The sequence below is a fragment of the Schistocerca nitens genome, chromosome 7 (genome assembly GCF_023898315.1).
Source record: "Schistocerca nitens isolate TAMUIC-IGC-003100 chromosome 7, iqSchNite1.1, whole genome shotgun sequence".
Classification (NCBI taxonomy): Eukaryota; Metazoa; Arthropoda; class Insecta; order Orthoptera; family Acrididae; genus Schistocerca; species Schistocerca nitens.
Window position 1 is genome coordinate 585,266,777 of NC_064620.1, and position 24,934 is coordinate 585,291,710.

General features: G+C 42.7%; 1 protein-coding gene across 4 annotated transcripts in view; it reads right to left on the bottom strand.

Annotated features, from left to right (window-relative positions):
* LOC126194647 (poly [ADP-ribose] polymerase tankyrase-like) overlaps positions 1–24,934 on the bottom strand; it is a 282,846-nt gene that overhangs the window by 37,919 nt on the left and 219,993 nt on the right. For all 4 annotated transcript variants that reach the window (XM_049932830.1, XM_049932829.1, XM_049932828.1 and 1 more), the window contains exons 14-16: positions 12,289–12,449; positions 11,728–11,891; positions 11,362–11,545 (exon numbers count right to left, since the gene is read on the bottom strand). In XM_049932830.1, coding sequence (XP_049788787.1) covers positions 11,362–11,545; positions 11,728–11,891; positions 12,289–12,449 — 509 coding nt within the window. The remainder of the gene's footprint in view (positions 1–11,361; positions 11,546–11,727; positions 11,892–12,288; positions 12,450–24,934) is intronic.

A 24,934-nucleotide genomic window follows, 5' to 3' on the forward strand; every position in this document is an offset into this window, starting at 1 on the left:
CAAATTTTGTAAAAGTCTACTAAAAGCAGTTTTACCAAAATGTATAGAAACCGTAACATAACTGAAGAGGATTGGCATGTGACATACCATAAAAAAGAGGTTTTATTGGTACAGTAAAGGCTGCAGTATATTCAATTTTGCATGGACATTTAGCTGTAGACAAGATCTGTTCCTGATGGATTCCACCCAATTTGACCGAAGGTGAAACACAGGATAATGTCAACTAGAGTAACAAAGTGCTTGAAAAATGTGATTCAGCAAATTCAAAATCTATACATCATCACTATGGAAGATGAAACTTGGACATATTTGTACAAGCTAGAAACTAAACAGTGTTCCAAGGTGAAGTTAACCCAACGAAAGTGGTTCACTAGCAAATCACTTAGAAGAAAATGATCACGTTTCTTTGGGTACGTTGGATAGTTTTGCACCTGCAGATTTACTGGATTGAAGAACAGTTAATACTGAATGGTACACAATTTGTTGTCCAGAAGACATTGATCAAATCAGAAAAATCAACATAATGCCAGCTGTTACGCAATACTTGAAACAGTTGATTACTTGACACAGAAAAAGAATGCCAATATTCACCTGCTTCATCATCTAACTTCTTCCTGTTCCTTTGTGTGAATAAATACATACATGATATCAATATAATAGAGGGAAACATTCCACGTGGGAAAAATATATCTAAAAACAAAGATGATGTGACTTACCGAACGAAAGCGCTGGCAGGTCGATAGACACACAAACACACACACACAAAATTCAAGCTTTCGCAACAAACTGTTGCCTCATCAGGAAAGAGGGGAAGGAGAGGGAAAGACGAAAGGATGTGGGTTTTAAGGGAGAGGGTAAGGAGTCATTCCAATCCCGGGAGCGGAAAGACTTACCTTAGGGGGAAAAAAGGACAGGTATACACTCGCACACATACACATATCCATCCACACATATACAGACACAAGCAGACATATTTAAAGACAAAGAGTTTGGGCACAGATGTCAGTCGAGGCGGAAGTGAAGAGGCAAAGATGATGTTGAATGACAGGTGAGGTATGAGTGGCGGCAACTTGAAATTAGCGGAGATTGAGGCCTGGTGGGTAACGGGAAGAGAGGATATATTGAAGAGAAAGTTCCCATCTCCGGAGTTCGGATAGGTTGGTGTTGGTGGGAAGTATCCAGATAACCTGGACGGTGTAACACTGTGCCAAGATGTGCTGGCCATGCACCAAGGCATGTTTAGCCACAGGGTGATCCTCATTACCAACAAACACTGTCTGCCTGTGTCCATTCATGCGAATGGACAGTTTGTTGCTGGTCATTCCCACATAGAATGCATCACAGTGTAGGCAGGTCAGTTGGTAAATCACGTGGGTGCTTTCACATGTGGCTCTGCCTTTGATCGTGTACACCTTCCGGGTTACAGGACTGGAGTAGGTGGTGGTGGGAGGGTGCATAGGACAGGTTTTACACCGGGGGCGGTTACAAGGATAGGAGCCAGAGGGTAGGGAAGGTGGTTTGGGGATTCCATAGGGATGAACTAACAGGTTACGAAGGTTAGGTGGACGGCGGAACGACACTCTTGGTGGAGTGGGGAGGATTTCATGAAGGATGGATCTCATTTCAGGGCAGGATTTGAGGAAGTCGTATCCCTGCTGGAGAGCCACATTCAGAGTCTGGTCCAGTCCCGGAAAGTATCCTGTCACAAGTGGGGCACTTTTGTGGTTCTTCTGTGGGGGATTCTGGGTTTGAGGGGATGAGGAAGTGGCTCTGGTTATTTGCTTCTGTACAAGGTCGGGAGGGTAGTTGCGAGATGCGAAAGCTGTTGTCAGGTTGTTGGTGTAATGTTTCAGGGATTCCGGACTGGAGCAGATTCGTTTGCCACGAAGACCTAGGCTGTAGGGAAGGGACCGTTTGATGTGGAATGGGTGGCAGCTGTCATAATGCAGGTACTGTTGCTTGTTGGTGGGTTTGATGTGGACGGACGTGTGAAGCTGGCCATTGGACAGGTGGAGGTCAACGTCAAGGAAAGTGGCATGGAATTTGGAGTAGGACCAGGTGAATCTGATGGAACCAAAGGAGTTGAGGTTGGAGAGGAAATTCTGAAGTTCTTCTTCACTGTGAGTCCAGATCATGAAGATGTCATCAATAAATCTGTACCAAACTTTGGGTTGGCAGGCCTGGGTAACCAAGAAGGCTTCCTCTAAGCGACCCATGAATAGGTTGACGTACGACGGGGCCATCCTGGTACCCATGGCTGTTCCCTTTAATTGTTGGTATGTCTGGTCTTCAAAAGTGAAGAATTTGTGGGTCAGGATGAATCTGGCTAAGGTGATGAGGAAAGAGGTTTTAGGTAGGGTGGCAGGTGATCGGCGTGAAAGGAAGTGCTCCATCGCAGCGAGGCCCTGGACGTGCGGAATATTTGTGTATAAGGAAGTGGCATCAATGGTTAGAAGGATGGTTTCCGGGGGTAACAGATTGGGTAAGGATTCCAGGCGTTCGAGAAAGTGGTTGGTGTCTTTGATGAAGGATGGGAGACTGCATGTAATGGGTTGAAGGTGTTGATCTACGTAGGCAGAGATCTGTTCTGTGGGGGCTTGGTAATCAGCTACAATGGGGCGGCTGGGATGATTGGGTTTGTGGATTTTAGGAAGAATGTAGAAGGTAGGGGTGCGGGGTGTCGGTGGGGTCAGGAGGTTGATGGAGTCCGGTGAAAGGTTTTGCAGGGGGCCTAAGGTTCTGAGGATTCCTTGAAGCTCCGCCTGGACATCGGGAATGGGGTTACCTCGGCAAACTTTGTATGTGGTGTTGTCTGAAAGCTGACGCAGTCCCTCAGCCACATACTCCCGACGATCAAGTACCACGGTCGTGGAACCCTTGTCCGCCGGAAGAATGACGATGGATCGGTCAGCCTTCAGATCACGGATAGCCTGGGCTTCAGCAGTGGTGATGTTGGGAGTAGGATTAAGGTTTTTTAAGAAGGATTGAGATGCAAGGCTGGAAGTCAGAAATTCCTGGAAGGTTTGGAGAGGGTGATTTTGAGGAAGAGGAGGTGGGTCCCACTGCGACAGAGGACGGAACTGTTCCAAGCAGGGTTCAATTTGGATGGTGTCTTGGGGAGTTGGATCATTAGGAGTAGGATTAGGATCATTTTTCTTCGTGGCAAAGTGATATTTCCAGCAGAGAGTACGAGTGTAGGACAGTAAATCTTTGACGAGGGCTGTTTGGTTGAATCTGGGAGTTTGGCTGAAGGTGAGGCCTTTGGATAGGACAGAGGTTTCGGATTGGGAGAGAGGTTTGGAGGAAAGGTTAACTACTGAATTAGGGCGTTGTGGTTCCAGGTTGTGTTGATTGGAATTTTGAGGTTTTGGAGGGAGTGGAGCTGGAAGTGGGAGATTGAGTAGATGGGAGAGACTGGGTTGGAGTGCAATGAGAGGAGGTTGAGGTTTGCTGGAAAGGTTGTGAAGGGTGAGTGAGTTGCCTTTCCGGAGGTGGGAAACCAGGAGATTGGATAGTTTTTTGAGGTGGAGGGTGGCATGCTGTTCTAATTTACGGTTGGCCTGTAGGTTCGAATCCTGCCTCGGGCATGGGTGTTTGTGATGTCCTTAGGTTAGTTAGGTTTAAGTAGTTCTAAGTCTAGGGAACTGATGACCTCAGAAGTTTAGTCCCATAGTGCTCAGAGCCATTTGAACCATTAAGTTAAAAGTGACTACATGTTAAATTCAATCGACAGAAAGAAAGACAGCTGAAAACAGAGACTTTCTGTTCGAGAAAGTGCCTTAAAATACGTCAAAGACAATGAGCGTCTTGAACTAAAGATTAAATGTCCTTTGCCACATTACTATGATGAATAAAAAGTAAGACGTGGTCGAGAACCTCTGCTCTGTTTGTTAAAACAGCTGATAACTCAGATGACATACATAAATTACAACAAAAGTGGTTAAAAAAGGCCCTTCTGTCAGAAAATGGTGAACCATCAAAGGCTGATGACAATGAGTGAAAAGTATTGGGGGCTCACCAAATAACAAATGGCGATGACTAAAACGACAGTGCCCAATATGCAATCTAGTTAAAATGATCTTCTTGCAGCGAGAGGGCTGGGAGGTGGTCGGCCAAGCCACTGGGAGAGGTTTAATCCACTGGAGTTTGTTCCGATGAAGGGAAGGGGGGTTGGGTTGGGTTGTTTGGGGAAGGAGACCAGACAGCGAGGTCATCGGTCTCATCAGATTACGGAAGGATGGGGAAGGAAGTCGGCCGTGCCCTTTCAAAGGAACCATCCCAGCATTTGCCTGGAGCGATTTAGGGAAATCACGGAAAACCTAAATCAGGATGGTCAGACGCGGGATTGAACCGTCGTCCTCCCGAATGCGAGTCCAGTGTGCTAACCACTGCGCCACCTCGCTCGGTGACGAAGGGAAGACCACTGGTGATGCCAAAGTGACACCACCTGCTGACAGACAGCAGCGCAGAGATCATAGAAGGAAATGGAAGAACTAGCGGCTCAAGGAATGAGGACTGCAGCCCTGGCAATACCATCAGCGGCCTCATTTCCTGTCAGACCGACGTGACCAGGGACCCATTAAACTTCAAATTGGTTCCTTCAAGAACGAACAGGTGAAAGTATTCTTGGACCCATTGGAATAAGGGATGGACGGTGTAGAGCACACAAAGGCGCAGAAGGGCACTGAGGGAGTCAGAGCAAACGACACAATTTAAAACCACCTGTCGCTGGATGTACTGCGTGGCCTGATACAGAGCGAAGAGCTCCGCAGGAAACACTGAGGCGTGTTCCGGAAGCTAATATCGAAAAACATCATGCCAATGACGAAGGCACATCCAAAATGGTCAGTCCGACCATTAAGTTCTGTGAGGTTGAGAAACTTTTGGCAACAGAGTGAGCCTAAGTAGTGTCCTTATGAAGCAGATGAAGTCCAAGGTGAACATTGGCTGCCGCATGAAGCCACGGTGGTGTAGGGTTCACACCCATTGGGAAAGTGGCAGGTAGCTGAAGTTACACAGCCACAGCAATAGCTAAACGCAAACTCCAGAAGGTAACAGAGAAGAGGGACACACACCACACTGGCGATCACAGGAGTCATCGAAGAAGGAAGCATAGGATGAGTGGCCAGCCATGGCAGACAAACAGCATTCATATCTGCTGAGGAGAAAATCACAGAGGTATGACTCTGGTAGTTTGGCAGCTTCTGTATACAGACTCAACCAGGCTAGAGTAAAAGGCGCCAATGCCCAAACGGGTGCCACGATGGTGGATTGTATTGATATGGCGTAAGATGGACTGACATGCCGAATAGACAAGGCACCAGTGCAAATGGAGGAGGGTGGTCCAATTTGCTCCCCAGGAAGTACCGCAGAGTTCACGTAAGGCACTGAGGGACAGCCTACAGTGGGTGGCCATGTAAGACACCTGGGAAGACCAAGAAAGTTTCCAATCAGGCCTGAATCCCAGAAATTTCTTAGTTTCAATGAACAGACGAGCAACAGGCCCATGACGTAAAGACGGTGGAAGAAATTTACTGCGCCATCAGAAATTCATACATACAATTTTGTTAGTGGAAAAGCGAAAGCCATTATCAATGTTCCATGAGTAAAGCTGATCAAGACAACACACAAGACACTATTCAAGGAGACAAGTCTATGGAGAACTGCAATAGATAGCAAAATCATCAACGAAGAGGAAGCCGGAGATGCACGGAGGGAGACAGGCCATAATAAGGTTAATGGCAACAGCAAAGACAATGACACTCTGGACAAAAACCTAAGGCACACCATTTTCATGGATAAAGGTGTTGACAAGGCAGAACCCAGATGTACCTGGAAAACTCAGTCTTTTAAAAATTCCTGAAGGAAACAGGGAATGTGGCTTCGAAGCCCCACGTGTAGAGAGTATGTAAGATACCAGTCCTCCAGCAGGTGTTGTCGGCATTCTCCAAATCGAAAAACACAGCCAGTCTGGCATTTCCACAGAAAACCATTCATGACATGGATTGACAATGTGACAGAGATGGTCAACTGCAGAATGGCGTGCTCGAAATCCAAATTGTGCAGTGGTTAGTAAATTGAGAGACTCGAGTAACAACACCAGCTGGGCATGAATCATACATTCCATCACCTTGAAAACACAGTTGGCGAGAGAAATGGGGAGGCAGCTAGAAGGATGGTGTTTGTCCTTACCAGGCTTAGGCATGGGTATGACAGTGGCTTCATGCCAGCATCTGAGGAACATGCCTTCTGCCCAGATGCGACTCCACATATGAAGGTGAAAGTGCTTGCCTATAAGAGAAAGGTTCTGCAAAATCCGAATGTGAACATCGTCCAGCGCTGGGGTGGAGGGTCGGGATGAAGCGAGAGCATGTTCTAGCTCCGTCACAGTAAAAGCAGCATTGTAGCACTCACAATTCCAAGAAGAGAATGGTATTGATTGAGCTACTTCCACTTGTTTCTGATGAAGGAAGGCAGAGTGATAGTGGGTGGAGCTCAAAATCTCTGCAAAATAGCAGCCCAAGGTGTTTGAGATAGCAATAGGGTCTACTACAACATCATCTGTTACTGTCAGGATGAAAATTGGGGAATGGATCTTGATCCCAGAGAGCTGTTGAAGGTTGGTCCACACGACGGAAGATGCAGTGGAACTGTTAAAAGAAGTAGTAAATGAAATTCAGCGAGCTTTTTTTCCTATCCCGAAGAATGAGATGACAGTGCACACACAACTGTTTATAATGAATGTAGTTCGCCATTGTAGTGTGATGATTAAAAATGTGAAGAGCATGTCCCCTCTGCGGGAATTGTGTCGTGGCATCCCTTAGTCCACCATGGGACTGCAACACGGCATAGTAAGGATGAAGTGCGAGGAATGGAATGTTCTGTGGCGGCAAGGATAACATAGGTAAGGTACTGCACCTGGTCACCACAACTGGGGAAAAGTCATTCATCGAAGGTCACCAGGGAAGAGTAAATCCTCTAGGTGACCTTAGAATGCTATTATTTGGGTTTGCATGAACGTGGAGTAGGATTCAGCTAACTGATAGGGCACAGGAAATGGTCACTCGAGTACATGTCAGAGAGAATGGACACTCGAGATGACGGGCCAGCTTGGCAGTGCAGAAAGAGGTCCAAATAGGAATAGGTGTGCACGGAGCCTGAAAGGTATGTGGGTGCTCCAGTGCTAAGGCAGTTGAGGTCGGGTTGATTGAGGTGAGCCAAGAGGGCATCTCTTGGACAGGTTCTGGGAGAGTCCAAGGGAAATGGTGCGCATTGAAGTCACTGAGCAGTAAAAGGGGTGAGGGAGTTGCTCAATAAGCTGGAGGAAGTTTGCCATGGTGACACCGAATGATGGAGGAATGTAAATGGTACAAAGGGAAAAGGTGCAGTGAGGAAGAAAAATTTGGACACAGTGTGCGGACGGGTGTTCAGGGAGATGGTGCGCCTATGAATGTTCTCTGGATGAGCAGCATGACTCCCCCATGAAAGGGAATGCCATCCTCGGAGGGGTGAAGGGAGGTTGTCAAACAGACTGGAAAGAAATTCGATAGGTCAAAGTGGTCATGAGGACGCAGTTTTATTTCCTGGAGGCAGAGAGCAAGTCAACGCTGCAATTCCAACAGTAGCTGTAATTCCTCCTTGTTGGATCTCAGGCCATATATGTTCCTTTGCAGGAGAGCATATGCTCCTTTGGAGTCATGAGGAGGAAAGGGGAGGAGGGAAAAAAATGAAGGAGTGTCACCTCGGCGGCTGCTGAGTGCCAGCCTTCGAAGATGCTCTGCTGTAAGGTGCATGGGCTAGAGGATCCTGCTCCATGAGATCTACAGAGGCATTGGCATTCTCCCCCCTGATCAGTCAGCAGAATCTAGGGCAGACAAATAGCTGACAGTGCACAATGACGACACGAAGGTCGGCCTGGATAGGGTACTACACGGCGGCACCGTTGAAGAGGATCTCCCGGTTGGCGAAGAAGAAGACCACTTGCCTTTGTTTGATTTCTTGGAGCCTTTGCAGTTGACAGATCACGATTCAGATGTTTGCTGGCTGGAGAGACATAAAATGTCTCTGTGGGAGCACTCCTTCTGTCCTTTCCAACCCACTGGTTGGGCAGCATATGATTTCGCCACATGAGGTGAAAATTTAGTGGCTTGTTGCACTGCTGGAGAAGGTGACGGGGATGCTACCATGGCAATGGGGGATTTTACAACCGCGATGCTGAATTTGAGGCTGTATGTCTGTGTGGCCATGTCCTTCATGGTGCAAGAGATAGCAAGAACAGTACTTTAAGTGCTGGATGGTAAAACACAGGGTTTCTGACTAGCCAACATCTTGTGAGCAATAGAGTAAGGCACTTTTTCCTTCACCCAGGTCTCTTAGACGGCCTGCTTATCGAGATACTTGGGACAATCTCCAGAGGAGGCTGCATAGTCGCCATTGCAGTTGATACAGCATGGAGAAGGAGGCTGACAGATGCCCTCAGGAGCATCCCTATCACAGATTACACGTTTGACCAGGTGTCAAGAGGAAATTGGGAGTGTGGTTGTAGCTATGAGAATGGTAGCAACACATCGGATTCAGAATCTATGGTCAGACCGTGATAACTTCACACCGCGCAACTCTAACAAATGTGAGAAAAGAGTGCGTGTGGGCACTAAGGATGCGTCTACTCTTTTCATCACCTGATGGACTGGAATGACACCCTGATCAGAAAGGTAAGCCTGGATTTCTGTCTTGATCAGACCATTGAGCAGCCTAGTGTAAATAACACCGCATGAAGAATTCAGCATTTTATGGTCTCGACACAAACAGGATAGCTGTGGAGGAGCGAAGTCGCATGTAGTTATTGTGCTTGAGAATCACAAGTAGTCTCCAAAAGAAAAAAGCCATTGCGTAAATGAGAGCAGGCTTTCACAGCGCCAGCAACTGCATCAACACCTTACTGAATAGTAAATGTATTTACCATAGCAAAGGACTGAGTCTTCAATATGCAAAACAACAAGGAACTGAGGTGCAGATGGGAGGGTCTATGATTTGTTAGCCTCATTCCGTTTACATTTTGTGATGTAGACTAAGAAGATGTTTGGCTAATTGCAAGAATATCCCCCAAGATTGCCAGCGTCTCCAATGGTGCTCCTTCCAACTGGGATGGGGGAGGAGGGGGTCCTCAGAGGTGGGCTCACCCACGTTAGGTGAGTGTTCACTCCCCAGTAACAGCTCAGGCAATAACCCCTCCCTGGGCCTGGCCTATACCAGGAGGTACACGCGAACCCTATCTGTCGACCCGGGGTTGGCAATTACGCGTTACGCAGTCACCTGTCAGGTGCCAGACGTGTGCGCCAGCCTTCAGAAGCGCACTGGGAGGAAGAATAAAAAGAGGAACCTCAAATGCCAAAGCAGAGGAAGGATAGGAGAAGGGGAACAAAGAAGGAAAACGGAATGAAAAAACAGTGAAATGAACTGTTCTGAGGTCAGGCTACTGAAAATGCAGAACACATTCCCAAAAACATCACAGACATGTTTCCCAAGGGAGAGAAAAAGGAATAGGAAAAGGGTAGACATGCAGCACAGACAGGAAAAGATGCTGCAAAGACTAGGGGCCCGTGGTAGCCAAGCGAGAACTCTTCAAAGAGTGGTGAGGCCCTTGGGGAGCTCAATCAGTTATAGGTGTGGCCTTAAGTTCAATGAGGAACAGGAAAGAACAGCTTGAAAAATAAAGGGAGGAAGGTTATGGTTTAAAATACTACTGATGACAAGATCATGAGAGAGATGGGGAAAGGGGGGGGGGGGGGAAGAGAAGGAAATTAGTTGCATCCTTATCAAAGGAAACACCCTGGAATTAACATTAATAGAATTAAAGAGACACCTACAAAACAATCTGTCCACTGATTTCTTGTTGAAAGTATAAAGGGGTCTCAGTACATAGAGTGTTACAATAACCTATGGAGCAGAAAAAAAAACATCAAACTTTATTCATTTAGTAACTGAAGTTCACCGTGTATTAAGTTTAATTTACAAGTCTCCTCCTGTTCACTTAAGAAGCCTCAAGCCTGGTGGATTCTTATAATTCAGCTGTAATAAGTGACCAACAGAGTTTCAGTAGGTATTGTACACTATGTGATCAAAACATATGTTTTTCATATTAGGTGCATTGTGCTGCAACCTACCGCCAGGTCCTGCGTATAGTCATTAGACATTGTGAGAGAGCAGAATGGGGTGCTCCACTTTGAATGTGGTCAGGTGGCTGAGTGTCACTTGTGTCATATGCCTGTACGCGAGATTTCCACACTCCTAAACATCCCTAAGTCCACTGTTTCCAATGTGATACTGAAGGGACCTCATCTGTTGACTGACAGAGACCGCAGACAGTTGGAGAGGGTCGTAATGCATAATAGGCAGCAATCTATCCAGGCCATCACACAGGAATTTCACACTGCATCGGGTCCCACTGCAAGTACTATGACAGTTAGGCAGGAGGTGAGAAAACTTGGATTTCATGGTCGAGCGGCTCATAGGCCACACATCACGCCAGTAAATGACAAACATCACCTCGCTTGGTGTAAGGAGCATAAACATTGGACGATTGAACAGTGGAAAATCTTTGTGTGGAATCATGAACCAAGGTACACAATGTGGCGCCCGATGGCAGGGTGGGGGTATGTCGAATGCCCGGTGAATGTCATCTGCCAATGTGTGTAGTGCCAACAATAAAATCCGGAGGTGGTGGTGTTATGATGTGGTCTTGTTTTTCATGGAGGGGGCTTGAAACCTTTGTTGTTTTGTGTGGCACTATCACAGCACAGGCCTACATTGATGTTTTAAGCACCTTCTTGCTTCCCACTGTTGAAGAGCAATTTTGGGATGGCGATTGCTCCTTTCAACACGATCGAGCACACATTCATAATGCATGGCCTGTGGAGGAGTGGTTACACGACAATAACATCCCTGTAACGGACTGGCCTGCGCAGAGTCCTGACATGAACCCTATGAACACCTTTAGGATGTTTTGGAACGACGACTTTGTGCCAGGCCTCACCAACCGACATCAATGCCTCTCCTGAGTGCAGCACTCCGTGACAAATGGGTTGCCATTCGCCAAGAAACCTTCAGCACGTGATTGAAGGTGCCTGCGAGAATGGAAACTGCTATCAAGGCTAAGGATGAGCCAACACCATATTGAATTCCAGCATTACTGATGGAAGGCGCCATAAACTTTTAAGTCATTTTCAGTCATGTGTCCGGATACTTTTGATCATATAGTGTGTAATTCATAAGAAACTTGGCAACACTTCTAAAGGTGTGTTATCCCTCTAATATCCCATAACCAATATTAATACTCTTAAAAATACACTGCTGAATACATACCTGCACCAAACATGCCTCCAATGTAGGCATGTCGCTCATCAAAGCCCTTTTGTACAATTGCATTTATGAACGGTGATCCATGAAAAAGCATTCGTTCATTAGGCTGATTCACATTTTCTTCAGCCACCTCTTGCCGTCGATGTGAATATCTCTCCCAGAGCTTTCTATTCTGCACTTTCTGAATCTGAAATTAAAATATTTGTATATTAAAAGTCAACTACCTTCAAATGCAAATGCCCGTCATACGCACTAAATTAAGTTAGGATTTAAATACAAACAACTGAAAGGTAGTTAGAAGATGGTATAATTTTGAAGGAATTTTCAGAAAATAAGGTATTTAAATTACTATGGTAAAGGGGTAATTACCCTGACAATATTATATCTACAAAAAACTCCACCAGAATGACCATTATCTCTGTGTTCCCTAATTGTTGACTGCATCTCTTCTTCAACAGCTAGAAATTCTTTGTCTTCAACTAGAAGATCAACCAATAGAGTGCCAGGATTTGAAGGAGTCATCCACAGTGACCCTAAGAGAAATTACAGATAATGTTAGTGGAATAATGTAAAACAAAACAAAATAAAATAAAGTGTAATGAAATTTTTTGGAAGACTGTTCCAAGAAAAACTGATTAATACTATAAATTAACTAACAAACACAGTTGTGATCACATTTAAGTTGTTTATTTTTACTTTTAGATGACCGATTTCGATCTTCTAAGACACCATCTTCAGATCTTACAACCCTTGATAACAACTGGAACCGTTGGTACCTGTACAGGTGTGGAGAACACTGCTGTCTTCAAGGAATGTAAGATCTGGAAATGATCCCTTAATTATCTAAACCGGTCATATAAAAATAAAAATGAACAACTTAAATGCAATCATGACTGCATTTATTAAAAAGTCTAATGAATAAATACTCACCAGCACTCGCACACAGCTTATCAATCCCTTTAATAAGTTTGTGCCTGTACCCATAAGCACTTACACCAACTTGTTTGAGATCTTCGTGACCCATTTCAGCCAGAATGTCAAGAGTTATCTGCTCCCGTTCAAACAACTCGAGGAGATGTTCTAATCCAAGACTGCAATACAGAATGATATATCTATTTTACTCTTAAGAAATGAATGCATGTACCCACCAATCACCCCAAAGTCCATACTAAATGTAAACAACAGAATTGTATACAAAAGGTATTTAGTGTAATCAACATTTCTAGAAAGGATTTCCGTTTCATTTACTGGGTTTAATAATGCTGAGAAGTAAGTTCTTCCATATGCGAAGTAATAACAAGGAATGTAAGTGGCCTTGTTTGTTTAAGTAACTACTGTGTACAGATGCACCTAGATTGACCCACCACTCTCTCACTATGATTCGAAATACAGTGCTTCAGAATAAAAAAGTGAGTTTTGTACTATTTATGTGCCAGAATTCTCCTTAAATGTGTCTGACAACTGCAATTAGATTTAAAATGCTGTTGTAGGTGGGTACACGTCACTTTCACATGCCAATAACACACCAACATCTAATATTTTATAAAAACACTGAACGTTTAACTTATTCTGGCTAACAATTAATAACTAATAAGAACACTAAAACATTAGACTCCAAAATTAATCTTAGGCATTACAGATTAAGAAAGATGTATGTAAGCCACTGGTTGCAAGGAACTGTTCACAGCAACCAATGGACCTTCCTAATGTCCCTTAAATGACCGATAGCAGGTGATAACTCAGTTTGTTAACAAATCATAAAAAACAGGCAATAATAATTAGTTACATTCCTCTAAAACATTACATGATTTTTTCAGATATATTCTGTCAGTCAGATCTGTCCACGCAAAGAAATCCCTGTACAGTGTAAATGTTACACTTATGTGATATAAAACATAAACAAGTGGAAAAATGAAGTATAGATTTCCATGATAAAATGAGTGATGAAAAGTGTGAGTACAATCAAAATTTGACTCCATTGTTAAACTTAGTGTTCTCACCAACAAATCACCCCTGCCAAGTAACAATGTTGCAGAAATTGACTTGCTGGCGTCCATTTAACTACTGTTCTCATTCAAGCACATATTAAAACTGAATGACACAAAGGTTAGTGACATCTTGATTCAAGAAACAAAAGAATCAGCAATTGCCGTCATGATAAGAGATTTCAGTTGTGTGGTAAGAGACGGAATGGTATACAAAGCTGTGGAACATTTGGCTCTCAGCTAGAAAAATGAAGAGAGGCAAGACGATCATACATTTCCAGAGACAAAATGATCTGTTGACGATTAGTATGGGCTTCAAAAAGAGAAAAAATAAAACTGTGTACATGGAAAAGCTTGGAAGAATGTATGCACAAGCAGTTTGACTACATAATAATAATAATAATAATAATAATAATAATAGCACACATCCTGTGGAAGCCTGATGCAAGCAAATGTTATATTAAACCAGAGTATCCTAACAGCAGAAGTATAAACATATCTGGAACCAACCAAAGACGTAGGTAAAAAGAAATCGAAATTTACAGAAACTAAGGAAGGCTACTCCAGATGTGGTAGGTACAATGTCAAGACAGAATGGACCACATTTCAGGGCATAATTTTAGGAGGTACAGCCTTGTCGAAATAGCTGATTAATACATTCAAGACCAGGATAGAACCAAGTGACAACAGCTGTACCTCTAAGTTGTTTTCTGGAGGGATCAGTAGTACCAGGACTGCATGTGATGGCCCAGGGAATCAGCTTGTGAAGTAGGCTAGTGGGGTAATTCTCTCCAGTGAAGGTGAGGCGAAAAAAGTCTGCATCTGAAATAATAAGTTTGTCTCAAATGCCAAGACTGTGTGGAAGGGAACAATTGACACGGAAGGATAGTAACTGTCAAAATGTAAGAACTGCTATTCAATAGTTGGTTTAATGAGTACAGAAGCGTTAGCTGACCCTCAGTGAGAAAGAGGTCGACTCAAGGAAAGTGGCTTGGGACTTGGAAAAGGGCAACATGAAATTTAATTGGGAGAATGTATTTGAAGATGGCAAAATTTTTAACGGATCAGCCTCACCATGGGTCCACAGGAAAAAGATGTTATCAATATATCTCAACCAAATCAGGGGGCTGAAGGCTTATAGATTGAAGAAAAGTCCCACCCAAGCACCCTATGAAAAGGTTGTCCCATGGCTGTGCCTCTGATATGTTTGTCCCTAAAATGTAAAACAGTTGTCTGTAAGTATGAAGTTGGTTACAGCAAGTGAGAACGATATCATAGGTTTGGAATCAGGTGTCTACTGGTTGTGGTAATGTTCAGCAGCAGGCAGACCATGTACATAGCAGATGTTGGTATAGAGGGAGATGGCATCAATGGTGATAAGCAATGTGTGTGATGGGAGTGGGATGGGGACAAATTTCAGACAATCTAGGAAATGGTTGGTGTCATTAACATAGAAGGGGAATCTTTGCATTAGGTTCAGGTACTGACCAACTAAGGCAGATGTACCTTCAGTGTGTGCTTTGAAGATAGTAACTATAGGGCAGCCAGGAAGATTAGGTTTGTGGATCTTAGGAAGAAGGTAAAAGATGGTAATAAGTGTTCTGGATGGGGTAAGAAGTTCTATGGACTAAGATGTTAGTTTCTGTGAGGGACCTGAGGTTTTAAGGAGTGTCTGTATGTCAGTTGGAGGTAGATGCTGTCAATAGAGTTGTCAGACAATTAGTGTACTCCCGCTGGTCAAGTACCACAATGGTAGTTCCCTTGTCTGCCAGGAAGATAATGTTGATGTCATTATGTTTTGGGGAACAAAGAGCTTGGAGTTCTGCAGAGGACAAGTTAGGGTATGTTGTAGGGAGCTGAGAAAGGGTTGTGAAGCAGTGCTGGATTTTAGGCATTCTTTGAATGTTTGTAAGGGGTGATTTTGAGGTAGTGGTGGTGGATCAAATTGGAATTGGGGTCAGAACTTTTGAAGACAGAGTTCAGTGTCAGGTTTGCTGTTGGAAAGGATTTGGGATTGGATTGCAAAGTGATATTTCCATTTGAAATTAAGTGTGCAAGGAAGTTGGTTCTTCACCAAAATCAGCACAAGTAAATGTACTTTTAGGGATGTAAGTGAGACCACTGGATAGTATAGATAATTCAGGAGTGGAGAGTGTCATAGACGAGGCAGAGAATGCTGAGCTGTTGTAGCTGGTTATTAGGTCACAAGTTACCATTGCTCTGGAAGGCAGTGGTGAAGGGTGGGGAATGTTAAGAAGGTTGACTAAGCTCACTTTGTAGGAGAGTAGAGGTCATTATTGATGCGGCTGTTTAGGCAACTGGAGAGGGGCAGGAAGGGAAACACCACTGTTGAGATATTTTAGGAGAAGGCAAGACAGCTTTCTGAGGTTAGGCCTGGCCTATTGTTGTAGTTTGAAGTTGGCTTGGCAGCGGATACCATCCAACAGAACTTGAGATGCAGGTAACTGCAGGATTTTGTGGCAGAAGAGAAGTCTGGTGGAGTGGAAATTGGCAGTGATGTATATAGGTCACAGATTAGCTGGGTACGTGAAAGAGAGTGCTGTATTTGAAACTGTAAGAGGATGGTGTACAGTAGGATTGCATCCAGAAACAGGGACTTTCAGTGGTGTTACTCCTTTGAGGGTAACTCCCTGGGACAAGCAGGTTTCAAGAAACAGAATATGAGATCTTAGTTTCAAACAATGGAAAAATGGATGGAATAATGACAATGTTATAAAAAGGATAGTTGCTACTCGCCGTACAGCGGAGATGCTGAGTCACAGATAGGCCAACAAAAATACTGTAAAATAAAGCTTTTTGCCAAACAGCTGTTAATCAGACTAGACAAAACGCACACACGTGCGCATGTTATGACATCTGGTTTCAGAAGTGGGTGGGGATCAGTATATTTTGCCTATTAACCTGGTACTGCAAGAGGAGGGGATACAGTTTCGGTGCCCTGTGTTGTATTGCCAATTAGAAAATCATATTGTTGCAAGCACTCGCAGCTCACTAATGCTTAATTTTTAATGTGACATAACTTGAGATTGTTTTACATATTCCGAGATATTAACAACAGTGTTAACTATGACAATACAATCATCACAAAAATTGGATGTTGTAGATATACTTTACAATATAAAAGAGTATAAAGTATGAAAATTTTGGTTATGGCACTGGTGACAGCCATAGGAAAGATTGGTTATTGGTGTAACTATCATTTGTTTTCCCAAAGTTACACGATTTTTGATGAGCCAGCAGAGGGCCCAATTGGATAAGAATTCTTGTGCATCCCTTAGAAATCCAAAAGTGCACCACAGCTCATGAGTTAACCTGCACTCAGTGAAGTACCCCACATATTAACGGTAGCTGTTTTATTTAGGCCTACTGTATGTGCTACAGTACCATAATTGCTGTATTTCTGATGACCTTGAGAACTGGTAGCATGAGCGAAAGAAAGATGAAAAAGCCTTGCTATGGCGTAATAACTATGAATATTATGCTCAGTTCATGAAAATAGTAATATAATGAAAGTGGATACTGCTACATCTACCTTAAATTCTGTCATAGTGAAGGTAAAGGAAACTGAAGGCAATGCAGGTGTGTTCGGAATTTCTACTAGTAAGTAGATAAGCATTCAGAGCAAGAAATACAAAGATGTAGATGAAAATGGTTTGTTGCAGTGGTTCAGGCAACATAGAGTAGAAGGCATTCCTGTCAGTGGCCCAATGCTTTGTGAAAATGCAGCAGAATTGGCAGTCTCACTCAGTACAGAAAATTTCAATGCTTCATCAGGTTGGCTGCATAGATTTAAGGTTAGAGATGGTATCAGTTGTCCGAATGTGTGTGGCGAAATCAATAGTGTCGATCCTGAAACAGTGCGAGGGTGGAAAGAAACCTGTCTGTAAGAAACAATGTCCCAATATGTTCCTCCAAACATTTCGAATGTCGATGAGATGGTCCTGTTTTACAGTGTAATGCCTAACTGCAATTCAGCAAAGGCAAGAACTGCCCTGGAGGGAAACAAAGTAAACAACATGTAACAGTTTTGAGCTAACAGTGATAGCAGTGAGAAGATGCATCCCACTTAAGATCGGGAAATTTGCTGAGCCATTCCGTTTTAAACATAATGTCACATTTCCCACAATATACGATAATAACAAGAAATTGTGGATTACAACAAAAGCTGGCTTTGAAGGATCGATGCTAAAATGGGTGCAGCAGGCTGGAAGATTTTATTGTTTGTACACAGGTGTGTACTACATCCTCCCCTTAATCCCTATTTGAGAAAAGTGACCGTGGAATACTTTACAATGAATTGCACAAGTGTACTCCAGCCCCTTGAACTTTGAGTAACATATAATTTCAAGTTGCATTACTGCAAAATGCTCCTGTAGTGGTATCAAGTATGTAAACGTTGGAGGAAGGGAAGAAATGAAAATATGCACTTTACAAGTTAAATTTTTATTTGCAACTTTTTACTTACTGTACTACCAGAGCCAAAAGACACTGTTGGGAAACTATTAATGGATTTGTTTTTTTTCCTGATAGGCAAAGCACTATGTCGCAGCTTCATGGCACAGTCTCGAATATTACCACTCGGAACTGTTTCTGAAAAACTTGATCTGGAAATGAAGTCGATGATTGTGATGGGAATGATAATACTGATGATATTTTGCCTAATGACAAAGAACAGAATCTACCTGAAGAGCAGGCACTATTTGTGAATTACATCAAGTCTGATGAATACTTCATCACTACAGAAGCAATGACTATCTCTGAGACAGGTTAACATGCATCGCAGTACTTCGGCGAAGAAGATACTGGAGGACCGTACAGAAGAGCCTCAGAATTTCTCCTGACTTAACAATGCAGTAAATGTGTTACAAAAAAATAAAACAATTTGTGACACCCATAACGCTTCTGACGAAATAATAACAGAGTTATCTCATTTAAAGGGTACAGTGTATGCAGCAGCTGCAGAATAGGAAGAAAAGTGAAAATTATGGAGTTTTTTGGGAAATGGCATCCCTGTGATACCAACGACCTACAGTCCCTCCTTAAAGCCTCAGGCCTGTCACAAGGACTAACACCTCAATCCATATAACTTCTTACCTCCACTCAAACCATGCAATCCCACCTTTTACCTTCTTCCTAAGATCTAAAAAATCATTCCATCATGGCCATTCCATAGTTGCTGGCTTCAAAGCACCCTCTGAACATATATCTGTCTTTTTCAATCAATACCTGCAACATATATAGTACAAAGACTTCCCTCCTATATTAAGGGGAGACAATAGCAGTCTTGCACTGATATCTTCGTAAATCCACATCTCTGAGATTATTTATTCAATCTCACTGAAATTTTGCACACTTATATATAGGATCCAATGTGCTTTAAATACTTTGTACAGAATTTTTAATAAAATTTTAATGCTGTAAGATAATTTTGAATTTTTTCTTACATTATTATTTTAAGGTACACTTTTTCATTATTTTCAGGTCAATTTGGCAAATTTTTTCTATGTTAAAGTAATCTACACTAATAAATGTACAATTAAGTGCATTAACTTTTCGGTAAATTAATTCTACACTGAAGAGCCAAAGAAAATGGTATACCTCCCTAATATCATTTAGGGCCCCCGCCAGCATGGAGAAGTGCTGCAACACGATGTGGCATGGAGTTGACCAATGCCTAAAGTAGTGCTGGAGGGATCTGACACCATGAATCCCGCAAGGCTGTCCATAAATCCACAGAAGTACAAGGGGATTGAGATCTCTTCTGAACAGCACATTGCAAGGCATCCCAGATATGCTCAATAATGTTCATGTCTGGGGAGTTTGGTGGCCAGCATTAAGTCTTTAAACTCAGAAGAGTTTTCATGGAGCCACTCTGTAGCAATTCTGGATGTGTGGGGTGTCGCATTGCCCTGCTGGAATTGCCCAAGTCTGTCAGAATGCACAATGGACATGAATGGATGCAGGTGATCAGGCAGGATGCTGAAGTATGTGTCATCTGTCAAGAGTCATCTCTAAATGTATCAGGGGTCCCATATCACTCCAACTGCACACGCCCACCCCATTGAACAGTCCCCTGCTGACATGCAAGGTCCATGGATTCATGAGGTTGTCTCCATTCCCGTACACGTCCCTCTACTCGATACAATTTGAAACAAAACTCGTCCAACCAGACAACAAGTTTCCAGTCATAAATTGTCCAATGTGTTGTGCAGTCATCAAGGGTACATAGGTGGGCCTTCTGCTCCGAAAGCCCATTTGGATGATGTATCACGGAATGGTTCGCATGCTGACACTTGTTAATGGCCCAGCACTGAAATCTGCAGAAATTTGCAGAAGGGTTACACTTGTGTCACATGGTTTGCATGCTGACACTTGTTAATGGCCCAGCACTGAAATCTGCAGAAATTTGCGGAAGGGTTACACTTGTGTCACATTCTCTTCAGTCGTCGTCGGTCCCGTTCTTGTAGGTTGTTTTTCTGGCTGCAGCAATGTTGGGGACTTAATGTTTTACTGGATTACTAATATTCACAGTACTCTCATGAAATGCTCGTATGGCAAAATCCCCACTTCATGGCTGCCTCGGAGATGCTGTGTCCCATTGCTCATGTGCCAACTACAACACCACATTCAAACTCATTTAAATCTTGATAACCAGCCATTTTAGCAGCAGTAACCAATCTAACAATTGCACCAGACACTTGTCTTATATAGGAGTTGCCAACCACAGTACCATATTCTGCCTGTTTACGTATCTCTGTATTTGAATACACATGCCTGTACCTGTTTCTTTGGCACTTCAGTGTATTATTTTCTGACATTTTGGATTTGAACATTTTTAATGGACAAATTTTCCACGTATTATTTCCCACAAAAATGTCTGAAATTTTGTTCCACTTAAATATTGCTTCCATATAAAAGAATAGGTGTGCCGAATTTCACTAAAATCCTTCCAATAGTTTCTGGTATATATGTTCCTGAATGGAGAAAACCTTAAGTTGCAGAAATATAGTTTAAAAGTTTGGATGAAATGTTTTAAAATTTTTAAAAATCACAACTTTGCTAATACTGCCCATACCCATATCCCAGTTCTTCCTCCTCATTCCCTGCAGCTCTTTTAGCTCCTCTGGTCCTTTGCATAGCAATTTTTTCTATGTTCTGTACTGAAGTCTCGGCCTTCATGATTGGCTGCTCTTTGATGACCTGCAGTATCTGCTCAGTAAAGGCTCCAGCTGTAAAGCCCAACTTACTGAGGATGGAAGGTCTTGCCACATTCCGACCATTAAATACTGCTGCAGCTTCCAAAGCAGAAATTTTCACTATCAAATTTGAAACACAGTGTTTGGCCATATCTTTCAAATAAGAGCACTGAAACTTTCATTTGCGTTCCGCATTCTTCTAGCAGTTCTGGTGAAAACAGTGCTCAAAAAGTTGGTTTAATGGGCACTGCAACCACATAAATGAGGTTATTTTTATGGCTGTAAGCTTCCCCACTTTCCTTGCTTTTCAGAATTTTGCACCATTCATTAGAACATAGGCCATGTTGAGATGGTAGTGTGTCAACAAGTAATGAAACCAAATGGCCCATACTGCCTTCCTCATACTATCCAAATCTGTGAGGTTATTTCTAATTGCATCACCATAATGGACTTGCAGGCTGTCAGTTCTCTTCTTTGTTAGTGTCTTTTTACTTTCCAGTGGCTTCCCATCCTCTCTAGTAGCGTGCCTTTATTATCTGCAACAAGTCATCCGAGTCATCCACCCATCTTCTTCTGAATATGAACTAAGCACTCCTGTTTTACAATAGTACAGTCTTTTACATAGGGCTGACTTTCATTTACATTCGTGAAAGCACTAGAATCTCCATCTCCTGAATATTGTGTGTATCTTACTCCATACTTTCGCAAAGACCTAAGGGAAAATGAGTTTCATACCAGCAGCTTCCATGCCATCCCTTGAGCCTACATAATTCCTGCTACAAACAGCTTTGTGACCTCCTTGCTGTTCTGTTTGTTTACCTGCATCATATTTCTTGTGCAAGAAATACACAGAACAATATTTAGATATTTTCATGATGTCTGCCACCTTCTCCCCTTCAAGACAACGACTAGTGTCTGTAGTATTTTAGATTGTTCAATGTATGTATGGGCAACGGCCTTGCCACAGTGGATACACCGGTTCCCGTGCGATCACCGAAGTTAAGCGCTGTCGGGCGTGGCCGGCGCTTGGATGGGTCACCGTCCCGCCGTCACGTGCTGTTGCCATTTTTCGGGGTGCACTCAGCCTCGTGATGCCAATTGAGGAGCTACTCGACCGAATAGTAGCGGCTCCGGTCACAGAAAACCGTCTTAACGACCGGGAGAGCGGTGTGCTGACCCCATGCCCCTCCTATCCGCATCCTCACCTGAGGATGATACGGCGGTCGGATGGTCCCGATGGGTCGCTTGCGGCCTGTAGACGGAGTTAGTTTTTTTTTAGTTTCAATGTATGTATGTAATAATTTAATAAGTATCCTTTCTTACTTTTTTTACGTCTTTTGGCCATGCTCTGATATGTTATGATGGACGTTTTCAATAACTGCTTCTTAATTCCTGTTGGAAAAACTCAACACTATGTTGCTAATTAATCTTGAGTGGTGTACTCACTCATTTAATAACAATATGGAAAGAATATATTGTTACTGATTACTGAGTCTTGCCTGCTCCTGTTTGTTTGTGTGTGTGTGTGTGTGTGTGTGTGTGTGTGTGTCCAGATGACACTTGTGACGAGGTGGGCACCAAGGTAACTACTGTCAAGGTGTAGAGCAAGCTCTGCAACAGGCAATTGTGTGTTGTCAGTATACACTCTCTGTCTTTGCTCCTTTCACCATAACTGGTAACTTGGTGGTCATACTAATACAGAATGTCGAACAGTGTTTACATAACAGCTGGTATACAACACATGTTGTTTCACAGGTGGCTCTCCCTTTGATGGTGTATCTTTTGCCATTTACAGGGCCGGTATAGGATGTGGTAGGAGGGTACATAGGGCAAGTCTTACAGTAGGTATGGTCACAAGGATAGGAGCAATAGTGTAGGGAAATGGGTGCAGAAGGAGCATAGTCAGCCCATGGGTGTTTTTTTTTAAGGGGGAGGGGAGGGGGGGGGTGTTTAAAGCTATTCTATGTGTGGTGGGTAAAATGTCAGAGTGGACCTCATTTCAGAGCATGATTACAGAAAGTCACATACTTTTCAAAGTAGTTGATTAATACATTCAAGATCACGATAGTACTGAGTGACAAGAGCTGTAGTCCAAGTTGGTTTTTGCAGGAATCAACAGTACCAGGATTGGATGTGACGGCTCAGGAAATCAGCTTCAGAACTACACTAATGGGGTAATTACATCCTGTGAAGGCTGAGGCAAGAATGGTGGTGTATTGCTGAAAAGAGTCAGCATCTGAACAGATACGTTTGCCTGGGATGCCAAGGCTGTATGGGAGGAAAGATGGTGATTGTCAGAATGTAAGTTCTGCTGTTTACTAGTTGGTTTAGTTTGTACAGAAATGTGTAGGTGGCCCTTAGTGAACCGTCATCCTGCTGAACGCCAGTCCAGTGTGCTAACCACTGTGCCGCCTCACTCAATGTACGAAATAAGTAAGTATGCCACTAGATCCCATCTAGACTTTAGCGTCTCCTGCAGACACGTGTGCTATTGTTGAGTATTTGTCCAATTTTGAAGTCGGTTCAATTCAGAGTGAAAGTGGATTCCAGCAAACTGCAGTTTAAACATGGCAGATGTTCATAGAAAGCCAAAGTATGCATTATACATTCCCATGGTTGGCTGCACAACAAAATATCTGCCTATTCAACACTCCTCTCCACACACTCATAATTCTCAGCCAAGCCGGGTCACTGCCCCCTCTCCAAATTTCCATAGAGCTGTGCTTGAGCGACAGTGAAACGTGGATGGCAGTATCTTCTAGGGTGCTGGTCATATGTACAAACAGCAACTAATACATAAATAATAGATCACAATCACTATTCAGTCCAATTATCAATCTTTTGCTCATCCCACAATCTAGTGATGCCCATTTGTACCATCTTCACAAGGGGTTTTCCACTGTAATTTATTCAAATGCAACAATTGCAGTAAGTTTGTTGGACATTTTATTCTGGGTTAATTTTCCTTCTCATTTCATCGGAATTTCATAATCATATTCTAAAGCTGATTAAAAGCTTGTAACCATTTTCTCTAATATTCTAACATGTGCAGCAATTGAATTTCCCTTTTGCAACCTATTTGGTACATTATTAATTTGTCACTCACAACAAAATAAAAGACTAACCTGGATTCCAGTATCTCGTAATGGTTTTTGAAGGACGAGATTTTCACCTTTGAATGTTACCTTCACTTCAAAAGTGGCATAAATATATGTTTATGGTACCCATACATGTATGAAAATGTTTACTGCAATCCTGTTCAAATACAACAAAGTTTGTAAGTTGATAGAATTTCATGTTATTTCCTCCTGTGTTTCAGTCAACTGTCAATCTTTAAGCAGAGCATTATATTGTTGTGGTGGCTAGTTCATATTTTCTTGGTCCCCCTTGCACTAGCACAGCAATTCAAATGTCATGCGATTGATTGAGCAAGGTCGACACTGTATCGAGTGCTTCAGCATATCGGGAAATCTCAAGCCTATTCAAATGCAAGTATTGACTGCTATTTCCTAACCTTCAGGATTATTCATAACAAATTTGTAAACACCCAAAAATTCATCTGTAAATGTAAAATGGTCCCCATATTAATCTATTAAACAATGTAAAAATGGTTGACCACTGCAGCAATAGTTTAATCTGCAAATATAAGACAACCCCGTATTTTTGAATGATGAATTTGGAAAAAAAACATCGTCTCATATTTGTGCAAATACTTTTAACAATGCCATCACTCAAATAGCACCATCTGAGACAATGGACTACTTTTGCACCCTGGTACATGTTTTGTAATAACTAATCTCTATGACAGTCCTGCAGAACAATTACAAAAATCTTCTTTACCTGTGATGACGGTATTATTTGTTGTAGAGTCTGAGCAGGACTGTGAAGATAATCCACATTAATGTTAAGCTGTTGGTGGATGATAGTGTATTGCATAACAGGACTCCAACACGTTACCTTAGGTGCATCTAACTGCCAACAACAGCTCTCATTGAGATTCCAATAGCTTCGGACTCATCACATTTAATGAGTTGGGGGAGAAGGAATCATAAACGACAATGTGAAATGGGTATAAATGTAGCGATACCATATCTTATGTATACATTCAATATTAAGATTATACGTTTCATCTAATTATAACATCTACTTTATAGGTTACAACAACTGTAGTTGGTCACTGCATTACTATGCTATGATTCACCAATGAAAAATGAAAATGGGCATAACACTAAAAACATACTTTGCATCATGGAACAATTAATGAATACTATAGTGAGATGAAATTAACATGGAATTATTTGCTTTTAAGAGAGAGAGAGAGAGAGAGAGAGAGAGAGAGAGAGAGAGAGAGAGAGACCCTAAAGGAGCTATACC